At 37.1% G+C, this 13,098-nt stretch overlaps 1 protein-coding gene and 1 long non-coding RNA gene across 2 annotated transcripts in view; both read left to right on the top strand.

Annotated features, from left to right (window-relative positions):
• LOC123277370 (uncharacterized) overlaps positions 1-8,782 on the top strand; it is a 55,645-nt gene extending 46,863 nt beyond the window's left edge. Inside the window, exon 3 of the long non-coding RNA XR_011494429.1 lies at positions 7,756-8,782. This is a non-coding gene — a long non-coding RNA (uncharacterized lncRNA). The remainder of the gene's footprint in view (positions 1-7,755) is intronic.
• LOC106840341 (biogenesis of lysosome-related organelles complex 1 subunit 6-like) lies at positions 3,724-5,000 on the top strand. The gene is made up of 2 exons (XM_014855728.3): positions 3,724-4,021; positions 4,193-5,000. The coding sequence occupies exons 1-2, from the start codon at positions 3,798-3,800 to the stop codon at positions 4,485-4,487; spliced, it is 519 nt and encodes a 172-aa protein (XP_014711214.2). The 5' UTR covers positions 3,724-3,797; the 3' UTR covers positions 4,488-5,000.
• Positions 8,783-13,098: the final 4,316 nt, after the last annotated feature.

A 13,098-nucleotide genomic window follows, 5' to 3' on the forward strand; every position in this document is an offset into this window, starting at 1 on the left:
AGGACTAAATAGAAAATATAAAATAAGAAGATAGACTAACTTTTAATATATTAGTAATTGTAACAAATGGATGTGACTTAAAAACAGACTCTCAGACTGGATTTAAAAATCCAATGATATATACAAGAGACACTCAAAATGGAAAAGTAAAGAAAATTAGAAAATAATAGGATGAAAAAACTGTGGTGGGAAAATATGAATCAAAAGAAAGTCGGTGAAAATAAATGTCAAGGGATGTAATGCAGAGCAAGGTGACTTGCATAACAGCACTATATTGCATATGGAAGGTTGCTGAGAGAGTAACTCTTAAAAGTTCTCAGCACAAGAAAAAGAAGTTCTGTAACTATGTAGGATGATGAACGTTAACTAGATTTATTGTGGTGATCATTTCACAATATATACAAATATCGAATCATCGTGCTCATTATGTTATACACCTGAAACTAATATAATGTTGTATGTTAATTATACTTCAATAAAAAACAATTGCTGTAGCAATCTCAATGTTCAACAAAATAAAATTTAAGGCAAAATACCATTAACAACAAAACAAAATGTTATACAACTGTAGAGGAACAAAAAGACAAAAACATCTACCCATCCTAACTACATACGGCCCTTGTGGATCAGCAACAACTGATAAAACCGCAGAGAGAGTTAGATAAACCAACAGTTGTTCCTGGGGTTTTAATACAGCCCTTTCAGAAACTACTAGACAAAGGACATTAAAAAGAAGCAGAGATATAAAAATCTGAACAGTACAGAACAGCTTCAGCTCATGGACGTATATAGAGCTTTATACAGAAAGAGGGAGAGAGATTGAGTTTTCTTGATCACACATGGAACATTTTTGAAAACAAACCATGTATTAGGTCATAAAGGAAATCTCAATAGATTCCAAATAACCAATATTTTTATTTTCTCTATTTGGCTATTTTCTCTGCCATAATGGAATCAATTAGAAGTGAATAACAAATCTGATAGGTTTTCAAATTAAAAACATATTACTAATTAACCCCTGAGTTAAAAATCACTAAAGAAATGAAAGAATATTTAGAATTGAATAATTAAGCCCTACTTATCAAATTTGTGGTTTATAGCTAAACACAGCACTTACAAGGAATTTTTTTAAGCTTTTAAATACATTATTAGGAAATCAGCAAGGTTAATAATAAATAAATATTCAAGTAAAACATTTGGAAGAAACACAACAGGACAAGACCAAATTGGACATCTCAAAAGAAGAAAGGAATAAAGAGCAGACATTCATGAAACAGAGAAAAAATAAAAAAGAGCTTTAAACTAAAAACGAGTTCTTTGAAAAGATTGATAAGATAGGCCAACCTCTGACCTCTGCACATAAAGAATGACAAAAGGAAAACAACTATAGAAACACCAGAAACTTAAATAAAGTAAAAGGATATTATTATGTATGTATGGTAATGATTCAAAATTCTATGTTGAAATGGTTAAATTCCTAGACAAAAATATAATATCCCAAAATTGGTGTAAAAAAATAATTTGAATAACCAATAAAAATTAAATAAATTGAAATCATGGTCAAAGATCTCTTTTTTTTCTAAACTTCACATGCCTAGATGATTAAAGTAAATTCTTAAAAAAAATTTCAAGGAGTAGCTAGTTCTCACCATAAACAAAGTATTCCAGAAAATGCTGGAAAGAATAAAGGCTGCCTGATCCCTTTTACGGTATCGTTTTGGTTCTAAGACTTAATGAGTACAATACAAAGAAAAATCATAGGTCCATTTCATCTATGAGGGTACGCGCAGAAATCCGAAATAAGATATCAGTTAATTGAATCCAATAGTATATGAAAATATTTCAAGATTGAGTAGGATTTATCCCCCGAAAGTAAGGATAGTACACGCATTGCAATAATAAAATGAAGGAGAATATCATAGGGTTTTCTTAATTAATGCAGAAAAAGCACTTGATAAGGTTCAGCACCCTTTTATAATAAATTTAGCAAGTCATGAACATAAGAGAACTTCTTTTAGTTGATAAAAGTTTTATACCAAAAGTTGCAGCAATCCTTATACTTAATGGAGACTTTAAATCCATTTTCTTTACTATAACACCATTGTTTTATGTAACAATGGGGTGTAAAATGGGGTCATTGGGTTGGAGGATGCCAGGTACAATTAATACAATATTATCATAACGAAAACAGGTATTCATTGACCAAATGCTTAGATAAATGCTACATGCTGAGATTCTCACTCCTCTTTTGGAGCTTCCCAGAAAGCTAGAAGTCAAATCTTCTCCATCCAGATAGAAGACCGAAGACTAGATTCCTGGAAATCTGAACAGTCCAAAAGGAAATATCCAAAGATATGGATATTGAAATTTTGTCAACAAATAGCCCACCCAGATTACCCAGAGGCTGGAAATCAAAAAGCTCCATACAAAAGCAATAAGTATGTATACGACACAGTAAAAAAGATCAAAACACGTGGATTTGGAGTCCGAGAGGAGTGGGGCAAAAAATGGGCAGAGGCAATGTTTGAAGAGATTGTAACTGAGAACATCCCAAAGCCGGTAAATGGTATCAGGCCACAGACTCAAGAGGCCCTACGAATCTCAAGCACAGTGAATGCAAAGAAACCGTACCTGTGGACATCATGCTGGCACTGATGAAAACTAAAGAACCAGAGAAAAATTTGAAAGTAGGTGGGGAGTAGGGTGGGAGTGGTGGGAGAAGACACGTTAACAACATTATTCCACAGTTTCTGTTGAAAAATTAACTATAAGTTTAATTGTTGCCCCTTTGAAGGTGAAACACTGAAAGAAAACAATTGCCCAACTCAAATTTATACCCAGTGAAAACATCCTTAATAGTGAATGTGAAAAGGCAATGTTTTCAGGGAAGCAAAAACTGAGATAATTTGTTTTCAGAAGAACCATATTTTTTTAAAAAAATGAAGACAGAGAAAAATTATCCCCCTAAAAAGCACAGAAATGCAGAAAGAGTATTGGAAATGATAGATATACATATAGTTCTAACTCAGTGCTTCCTAACTGAAGGCGAGTTTGTCTTCTGGGAGGCATTTGGTGCTGTGCGTACACATTCCTGGTTTCCACAACAGGAAGGAGTGCTACTGGCACCTAGAAGGCAGAGGCCAAGGATGTGGCTAAACATCTTATAATGCATGGGCCAAACTTCCCTCTCCCAGCAAAGAATTATTAATGCAAAATGTCAAGTTTCAGTGCCGAGGTTGAGAAACTGACTTAAGTAAATATTGATTGCATTAAATAACAAAAATATTGTCTTATGGTGTTAAAATACTTAACTAAAAATAAAAGTTAATAATAGCACAAAATTTAGAAAGAACAAATGGAGTTAAAGTGTCCTAGAATCCTTGAACTGTCTGAGAAATGGTAACAACACTAATTTATAGTAGACCCTAATAAATCAAGGTGAATGTTGTAATCTCTAGGGCAAACACTAAAAGAATGATAAAAGAATGCATAACTTACTAAGAGAGAGCAAAAATGGAATAATAAAGACGCTTGGTTAATCCCAAAAAGGGCAAAAAAGAAGAGAAAAAGCACAAAGAATAGATAGAAAACAAATAGTAAGATGGTAGATTTAAACCCAAATATATTAGTGTATATGTTAAATACAAACAGACTGAACATCTTAATTAAAAATCAAGACTGTCACTTCCAGTGCGACCGTCGCTTCTGTCCGGCTGGGCGCTGGATGCGTTCGGTTCCTCCTTCCTGCATCTGACAGTCTACACAGCTGCCCCTTGCCTGTTACCAGCGGAAGGGACATGAGCGTCCCTGGGCCGTCCCCCCCGGTCGGGGTCCTGTCAGGGCCGCCGGACTGTCTGGGGGCCGCGGAGCCTACGCTGGGTTTAAGTGACACTTCTCCAGACGAAGGGTTAGTAGAGGACCTGATGGTAGACGACAAAGCTGTGGAGCAACTGGCCGAAGGATTGCTTTCTCACTACCTGCCCGATCTGCAGAGATCCAAACAGGCCCTCCAGGAACTCACGACCTCTCTGGATTGCCCAGGCTGGCGTGTCATTTCTTTTTGTGGTGGTCAGCTTTCAACTGGCTGTGAAGTGCTGCTGCCCTAAGACCTACCCTTTGAAAATTTATCTCACAAGCCTTTATGAGGGCAAAAGGAGAGGAATAATCAACTGTGTCCATTTAATAAATATTAACAGAACCAAGTTGTATTGTTAGACACACTGGAACAAGAGATTTCAAAATTTAAAGAATGTCATTCCATGTTGGATATTAATGCTTTGTTCACTGAAGCAAAACGCTATCATGGCAAGTTGGTGAATATAAGAAAAGAGATGCTGATGCTTCATGAAAAGACATCAAAGTTAAAAAAAAGAGCACTTAAGCTGCAGCAGAAGAGGCAAAAAGAAGAGTTGGAAAGGGAACAGCAACGAGAGAAGGAATTTGAAAGAGAAAAGCAGTTAACTGCCAAACCAGCTAAACGGACGTGAGGAGTCGGCCGTGTGTGTTCCTTCCCCTATCCCGTGTTCTTTGGATGTAAAATGACTTAAGTGGTGCCTGAAGTTAAAGTGGTGCCTTATACCAGTGTGTCACATTTTGAAAACCTTTTCCCAGAAGCCCTGTGTCTGCATATCTTCATTTCAGCCTTTAAAGAAGCTTGTTTTCTAAGTAGAAGACATAATGTGTGTTGGTTTGGATATTTATATGTAACTTTTTCAACTTCTCTTTTGCTTAATTTTAAAATTCCTTCTTTTGGCTTTGAATCATTTATAAACTGGAGAATGGTTTGATTGTTTTAATAGTCTACACTCTAAGTGGTTAAAAATCAGTGTGAATTTTTTAGCTTCATAATAAGCGTGGATTTAAAAGTTGCAGTTTCTTATTTTATGAAACGACTTGCCTTTCTGGTGGTACATTGCTGGATTTTGGCAATTGCCTTTTCATTACTTGGTTAAGAAGAAATGCCAGCTGGTTAATCACATATGCCGCTGGAAAAGAAGTGGTGTAAGCCCTTGTGCAGAACATGATAGAAAGTGTGCACACAGGAAATAATAGCATCTTAGACATGGGATAGGTGAGCAAGATGCCAGATAGACTTGGCTAACTGTATGCTCTGTCTGCTTCTTAGCATTGTTGTTGCTGTTTAGTTCTTACGAAACTTCTGGGTTCAAAGGAGATGAATCTGTTCCTAAAGTGTGGCTGTGGTGGTGGAACTGTCACACACAAATACTTAAATATTTGTAACACTTAGTTGTCACACACTGAGATACAGTTGTCAAGTGTATCAGCCCATCTTTCCAAATGGGAGGTCTAATTGCCGTTTCTGTCTGTCCTCTGATTGGCTGTGTGGCCTTAATGTGGTTACTTTTTTGTGCTTTTCAAAAATTCTTGAAGTAGAATGGTATATATCAACTGCCCATTCTGTAGATAATGACAGGAATGGTGAAAAATTAGTAAATAACTTCTACACAAAAGAGGCAGCATGATAACCTTTAGTGTTTTCTAGATTTTTCCCTCCAGTATTATATGTAGGAACTTATTATGTGAGGGAAATATTATGAAGTTTCATTGTTTAATATTGAGAGTATGTTATTCACTGTTTTAGTATTATTTAATACCCAACTGGTCTTCAATCTCTGTTCCATAGAGACTGTACAGAACCTGTAAGGCTGTCTGATTAGAATGTGTATCTGTTATGATCTGCATTACATTTTTGGTAAGCTGGAATCACTACCTCTGATCACCTCTCAGGCTAGTTAATGATGGAGAGGGCCTTGGATTTAAGTTGAGTGCTAAGAACTGGGGGGGAGGAAGACTGTTACTGAGCTGACATCTGTGCCAATCTTCCTCTATTTTGTATGTGGGATGCCACCACAGCATGGCCTAATGAGCAGCGTGCAAGTCTGTGTCCAGGATCTGAACCCAAGAACCCCAGACCACCAAAGCAGAGCGTGTGAACTTAACCATGCCACAGGGCCCGTCCCCTGGCCCAGATTCTTATATTCCTTTGGTTTATGTTGAGCATGTGCTGAAGAAGCACTTGCTCTTTGGTCCATGCTCTGCAGCCTGGATCGCCCGAGGGCATTTATTTCACCTTACAGAAGTGTTCTGCTTGAACCTACTCCTAAAAGACCGAGGTAGGGCATAGTGAGTTTAGAAACAGACAATGAAGAGCGACCCGTGCTCACTAGTATATTCTGGCAGGGCATCCAGTGCTGTCTCATTGAAGTCCTTCCAGAGGCCCTGACTTTACTGAGCTCTAAGATTGCCAGGTTTCCACTCAAAACTTTGCCCTCTGATTTCTTCAGAAGGGGTTCTTGTAAGCTACTGGGATGGCTGATGGCAAACTGTATCCCAGAGAACCTCTTCAGCTTGTTTTCTCTAGAAGCCCTTGCCTCACAGTGGTAATACTGTCCTTTCTTTACACAGAGAAACTTGTATTTATTATGAAGTTAAAAAAGTTTGGGAATACATACATAGGTATTAGATGCACTTCAATGAAAAACAAAAATGGTTATTATAGAAATTCTGATGTTTATCTCTGGGAAGACAGAATGGAAGGAGAATAACAAGGGACGGAAGTTGTGCACAATTATTTTTCTTTTTTAACCGAGGCACATAGATGTTTAATTCATCCTTTAAATTGTATGTTTTAAATTCTGTGTTTATATTATACATTTCATAAGAAAATATTTTTAAAAAGTGATCTGTCAATGCCTATATTATGTTCTGGACACAATTCCAATGTGTGGATGGGGGTTCTCCCCACACTTCCAGTGATGCTTGGACATCAGTTGAATCTCCTACAATTTAACTCAGATCTGACACTATCTACCAGAAGACAGCATCAGAGTCCACAGGTAAAGGGCTCAGTCCCACAAGACTGCCCTCCACTGCAGATGCCAATCACAAGCTTAGGTTGTTACCTGTGCTTCCGACCAACCATCTGCAGATTGGATGTTCCAGTGATCCCCTCCAACTCAAGATACTCATCACATGTCCAGATTGTTACCCATGTTCTGACCAACTGGCTATAAATTAGAGGTTCCCAAGTCTCCCTTCTTGGATTAAGTTAATTTACTAGAGTGGCTCACAAACTCAGAAAACTCATTTACCCACTAGATTACTAATAAATTATGAAGGACATTAAAGGATACTAATCAACAGCCAGATGAAGAGATGCACAGGGCAAGGTATATGGGAAAGGGCGCAGAGCTTTCATGCCCTCTCCAGGAGCACCACTCTCCTCAAATCTCCACGGGCACTAACCCAGAAGCTCTCCAAACCCTGTCCTTTTGAGGTTTTTACGAAGCCTTCATTAAGTAGGCATGATTGATTAAATCATTGACCACTGGCGATTAAATTCAATCTCAAACTCCTCTCCCTTCCCGGGAGGTCAGGGGGCGGTACTGAAAGTTTCAACCTTCTAATCACGTGATTGGCTCCACTGGCAATGAGCTCTCATCCTTAGATGTGGTCTAAAAGTCACATCATTAACATAACAAAAGACACTTTTTATAGTTCTCATCACTTGGGAAATTCCAAGGGATTTCTGTGCCTGAATAAGGGACAATGAGCAAATATATATTTCTTATTATAAATCAGAATATCACAGCCTGTTATCACAAAAAGGGTGAGAACCAGACATTAGGTGCTTCCTGGTCACGACTCCACAATTAAGCAGTTTTCCAAAAAGAAAAAAAAAGCCTGAGTTTGATCAACTTGTATATATATCCAACAACAATTTTTTTTTTTCAGGAAATGCAGGGGGCTGAAGAACATGATAAACCACACCATGGAGATGGACTCAGCGAAATCCAGACTGTGTGAAGTCATATGGGCCAACAAACCTACTCTCTTCAACAAATAAATTGCAAGGAAAGGAAACATGGGAGTGGAGGACCCACAGAATAAAAGACGCCTAAAAGACATAACAATCAAATACAATGCATGGGTGTTACTTGTTTCTTTATTTGGTGACCCTGAAAATATAGACAGCCAGTTATTTCTCCAGCAAAAATGGATTTATTTAAGATCAACAAAGAATTGCTATTCAGGGTCTGCAACCAGGGTGAGCCACAGTGCAAGTCCCCCCCCCCAGTGAAAGGAAGAGAAACACATAGAAGGAAAGTGGAGGTTGGGGAGGGCTATTGTAAACAAAGAGTTCGAGGTGTCGTGGGTTTTCGTTGGCTGGATTGTGAAAGTGTCTCATTGGCTGAGCTTCGTCCCAGTTGAGAGGAGAAAGTCTTATTTCTTCTTGTTGGGCTCTGCTATTTGCATGGGGTGTGTGGTTTCTCCCAACTCCAATTTATTGAGGTTTATGTTATTACTTTTCACAATTTAAAGAAACAAACTAAAATTTTACGAGATTTATGAAACAATTGGAGATTTGAACACCAAATGGTTATTTGGTGATATGAAGGAATAATTGATTTTTGATATGGTAAATTTGCAGGTCCGATTCTAAGTTTAATTTATTTCAATTCTTGCCTTTAATGTCTCAAAAGATGCCTCACAAATGGAAGAGGTACTTCAATGGCTGGGCTAAGTCGTAAAACATCTGTTCAATATCATCCTTAAATTTTCCAAGTTTTTATTGGAATTGGCTAGTAAACTTTTTATCTTCCCTGATGTTAATCTTGCAAGATAGTTGGAAAATTTTTGAAAATTTGCTCAGAGAAAAGACAATGTCTGTGTTTAGAAGATTTTTAGACAAGTTAAAAGTTCTGTTTGTGAGGGTGTGAATATGAGAGTTTTGGGCAATAAATATATTTATATAATGATGAAAACACTTCCAAGTGCGCACTTTTCAAAAAGCTTCATCATAGCACGTGTTTCTTTTTAAAAGAAGTCACTTCTTGTTAAGTAAAGGGAACTTGTCCTCTTTTTTAACCTAAAGGACAGATTGTGTGTTTATTTGTTTGTTTATTTGGAAAATATGTGTAAGGTCACATACCAGTGACAGCTTCTTGTCATCACAGAAAAGTCCAGAGATTTGAAGCCCTTTTGTTTTCTCTGTTCTTTTAGGTATGCTGTCACTCTGTGTGCTTTAAAGGATTTTTATGATCATTTCCATGCACATTACAAAATGCGGCAAAGATTCAACCATGTTTTTCAAGTCTTGTTTTTATAATTTAACCCCGTAAATGACATCTGTGGCACTCTGGTGTTTTTTTTCCTGCTTTGACATCTTGCTGTGCTAGTTTTCTAAGAATGATGTACCAAGTGCATTTTATGTGCTGTGCTTTCTTTGTAAAGTTTACCATAATTCTTTCTTTTAAAAAAATCAATAATTCAGTCATCCATTAGTAATTATACTTACTGAGTTCCTCCCCCAATACTTTTTTTAGACATTTACTTTTGAGAATGTAATGGTTTAGTGGCTCATAAAAAATGGCCCCATGGGCTACTGGTTACATTCAGTGTGCTCTGCTTCGGCTGCCTGGGTTTGGTTCCTGGGCGCTGACCTACACCACTCGTTGGTGGCCATGCTGTGGTGGCATCCCATATACAAAGTAGAGGAAGACTGGCATGGATGTTAGCTCAGGGACGATCTTCCTCCAGCAAAGAGAGGAAGATTGGCAACAGGTGTTCACTCAGGGCGAATCTTCCTCAGTGGACAAAAAAATGGCCCTTGGTGTATTTCATTATTAAAATAGAATCTAGCATACAATACAAAGTGAGATGTGGGCAATAGCCATACTTTAATTCAACTCCATGGTAATCTCTGTAAGATGTAATTTGTTCTTTGTTGTTGGTGTTGAGTTCATAGTAGTTTACATCATTGTGAAATTTCAGTTGTACCATATTTCTTGTCTGTCACCACATGAGTGCTCCCCTTCACCCCCTGTGCCCACCCCCCAGCCCCCTTCCGCTGGTAACCACTGAATTGCTTTCTTTGTCCATGTGTTTGTTCATATTCCACATGAGTGAAATCATCTGGTGTTTGTCTTTCTCAGTCTGGCTTATTTCGCTTAGCATAATTCCCTCCAGGTCCTTCCGTGTTATTGCAAATGGGATGATTTTGTCTTTTTTATGGCTGAGTAGTATTCCATTGTATATAGATATACCGCATCTTCTTTATTCAATCATCAGTCAATGGGCACTTGGATTGTTTCCATGTCTTGGCTATTGTGAATAGTGCTGCAATGAACACAGGGGTGCATATGTTACTTTGGATGGTTGATTTCAAGTTGTTTGGGTAGACACCCAGTAGTGGGATAGCTAAGTCATATGGTAGTTCTATTTTTAGTTTTTTGAGGAATCTCCACACTGTTTTCCATAGTGGCTGCACCAATTTGCATTCCCACCAGCAGTGCATGAGGATTTCATTTTCTCCACACCCTCTCCAAAATTTGCTAATTTTTAGTCTTAGTGATTAAATCCACTTTAACAGGTGTAAGGTAGTACCTTAGTGTAGTTTTGATTTGCGTTTCCCTGATGATTAGTGATGTTGAACATCTTTTCATGTGTTTATTGGCCATCTGTATATCTTCTTTGGAAAAATGTCTATTCACATCCTTTGCCCATTTTTTGATTGGGCTGTTTGGTTTTTTGTTGTTCACTTGTGTGAGTTCCTTATATATTATGGAGATTAACCCCTTGTCAGATATATGATTTGCAAATATTTTCTCTCAATTGGTGGGTTGTGTTTTTGTTTTGATCCTAGCTTCTTTTGCCTTGCAGAAGCTCTTTAGTCTGATGAAGTCCCACTTGTTTGTTTTTTCTTTTGTTTCCCTTGTCTGAGAAGACATGGTGTTTGAAAAGATCCTTTTAAGTTAGATGTCAGAGTATACTACCTATATTATCTTCCAGGAGTTTTACAGTTTCAGGACTTATCTTCAAGTCTTTGATCCATTTTGAGTTTATTTTTGTGTATGGTGTGAGATAATGGTCTACCTTCATTCTTTTGCATGTGGCTGTCCAGTTTTCCTGACACCATTTATTGAAGAGACTATCTTTTCTCCATTGTATGTTCTTGGCACCTTTGTCAAAGATTAGCTGTCCGTACATGTGTGGTTTTATTTCTGGGCTTTCAGTTCTGTTCCATTGATCTATGTGCCTGTTTTTGTACCAGTACCATGCCGTTTTGATTATAATGGTTCTGTAGTACATTTTGAAGTCAGGGATAGTGATACCTCCATCTTTGTTCTTTTTTCTCAGGATTGCTTTAGCAATTTGGGCCTTTGGTTGCCCTATGTGAATTATAGGATTCTTTGTTCTATTTCTGTGAAGAATGTCATTGGGATTCTGATTGGGATTGCATTGAATCTGTAGATTGCTTTGGGTAGTATGGACATTTTAACTATGTTTATTCTTCCAACCCATGTGCACGGAATCTCTTTCCACCTCTTTATGTCATCATCTATTTCTTTCAGTAATGTCTTATAGTTTTCATTGTATAAGTCCTTCACCTCCTTGGTTAAATTTATTCCTAGATATTTTATTCTTTTTGTTGAGATTGTAAATGGAATTGTATTGTTGAGTTCTCTTTCTGTAAGTTCGTTATTAGAGTGTAGAAATGCAACTGATATTTGTAAGTGGATTTTGTACCCTGAAACTTTACTGTAGTTAATTATTTCTAATAGTTTTCTGATGGATTCTTTAGGGTTTTCTCTATATAAGATTTATGTCATCTGCAAACAGCGAGAGTTTCGCTTCTTCACTCCCTATTTGGATTCCTTTTATTTATTTCTCTTGGCTAATTGCTCTGGCCAAAACCTCTGGTACTATGTTGAATAAGCATGGTGATAGTGGGCATCCTTGTCTTGTTCCTGTTCTCAGAGGGATGGCGTTCAGTTTTTCCCCGCTGAGTATGATGTTGGCTATGGGCTTCTCATATATGGCCTTTATTATGTTGAATTAATTTCCTGCTATCCCCATTTTATTTTTATTTTCTTGGGATGCTTTTGATTACTGTTTCAATCTTTTTACTTGTGATTGGTCCATTCAGATTATCTATTTCTTCTTGATTCAGCTTTGGGAGGTTGTAAGAGCCTGAGAATTTATCCATTTTTTTCTAGAGTGTCCCTTTTGTTGGCATATAGCTGTTCATAGTATTCTCTTATAATTCTTTGTATTCCTGTGATATCTGTTGTTATTTCTCCTCTTTCATTTCTAATTTTATTTATCTGAGCTTTCTCTCTTTTTTCTTTGTAAGTCTGGCTAGGGGTTTGTCAATTTTGTTTATCTTCTCAAAGAATCAGTTCTTTGTTTCCTCAATCCTTTCTCCTGCCTTTTCTGTTTCAATAGCATTTATTTCTTCTCTGATTTTTATTATTTCTCTCCTTCTGCTGACTTTGGGCTTTGTTTGTTCTTCTTTCTCTAATTCAGTTAGGTGTAGTTTGAGATTGCTTATTTGGGATTTTTCTTGTTTGTTAAGGTGAACCTGTATTGCAATGAATTTCCCTCTTAGTACCGCTTTTGCTTCATCCCATATGGGTTGATATGGTATGTTTTCATTTTCATTTGTCTCCAGATATTTTCTGATTTCTCCTTTAATTTCTTCAATGATCCATTTGTTGTTCAATAGCATGTTGTTTGGTCTCCACATCTTTGTCCCTTTCTCAGCTTTTTTTCTTGTAATTAATTTCTAGCGTCATAGCATTGTGATTGGAAAAGATGCTTGTTATTGCTTCAACCTTCTTAAATTTATTGAGGCTTGCCTTGTTTCCCAACATATGATCTATTCTTGAGAATGTTCCATACATACTTGAGAAAAATGTGTATTCTACAGTTTTTGGATGGAATGTTTTATATATACCTATTAAGTCCAACTGGTCTAGTTTTTCAGTTAATTCCACTGTTTCCTTGTTGATTTTCTGTCTGAATGGTCTATCCATCGATGTGAGTTGAGTGTTGAGGTCACCTACTATTATTGTTATTAATATCTCCTTTTAGGTTAGTTAATAGTTGTTTTATGAACTTTGGTGCTCCTGTGTTGGAGGGCATAGATATTTATAAGTGTTATGTCTTCTTGATGGAGTGTCCCTTTGATCATTATATACTGCCCCTCTTTGCCTCTCTTTACCTGTCTTATCTTGAAGTCTACTTTGTCTGATACAAGTATTGCAACACCTGCTTTCTTTTGTTTTCCGTTAG

The sequence above is a fragment of the Equus asinus genome, chromosome 15 (genome assembly GCF_041296235.1).
Source record: "Equus asinus isolate D_3611 breed Donkey chromosome 15, EquAss-T2T_v2, whole genome shotgun sequence".
Classification (NCBI taxonomy): Eukaryota; Metazoa; Chordata; class Mammalia; order Perissodactyla; family Equidae; genus Equus; species Equus asinus.

Excerpts from the sequence above, each read along its gene's own strand:
- LOC106840341 (XM_014855728.3), top strand. The coding sequence starts at position 3,798 with ATGAGCGTCCCTGGGCCGTCCCCCCCGGTCGGGGTCCTGTCAGGGCCG. Across the intron at positions 4,022-4,192 it reads CAGGCCCTCCAGGAACTCAC|ACAGAACCAAGTTGTATTGT; the intron begins GACCTCTCTGGA and ends TAATAAATATTA.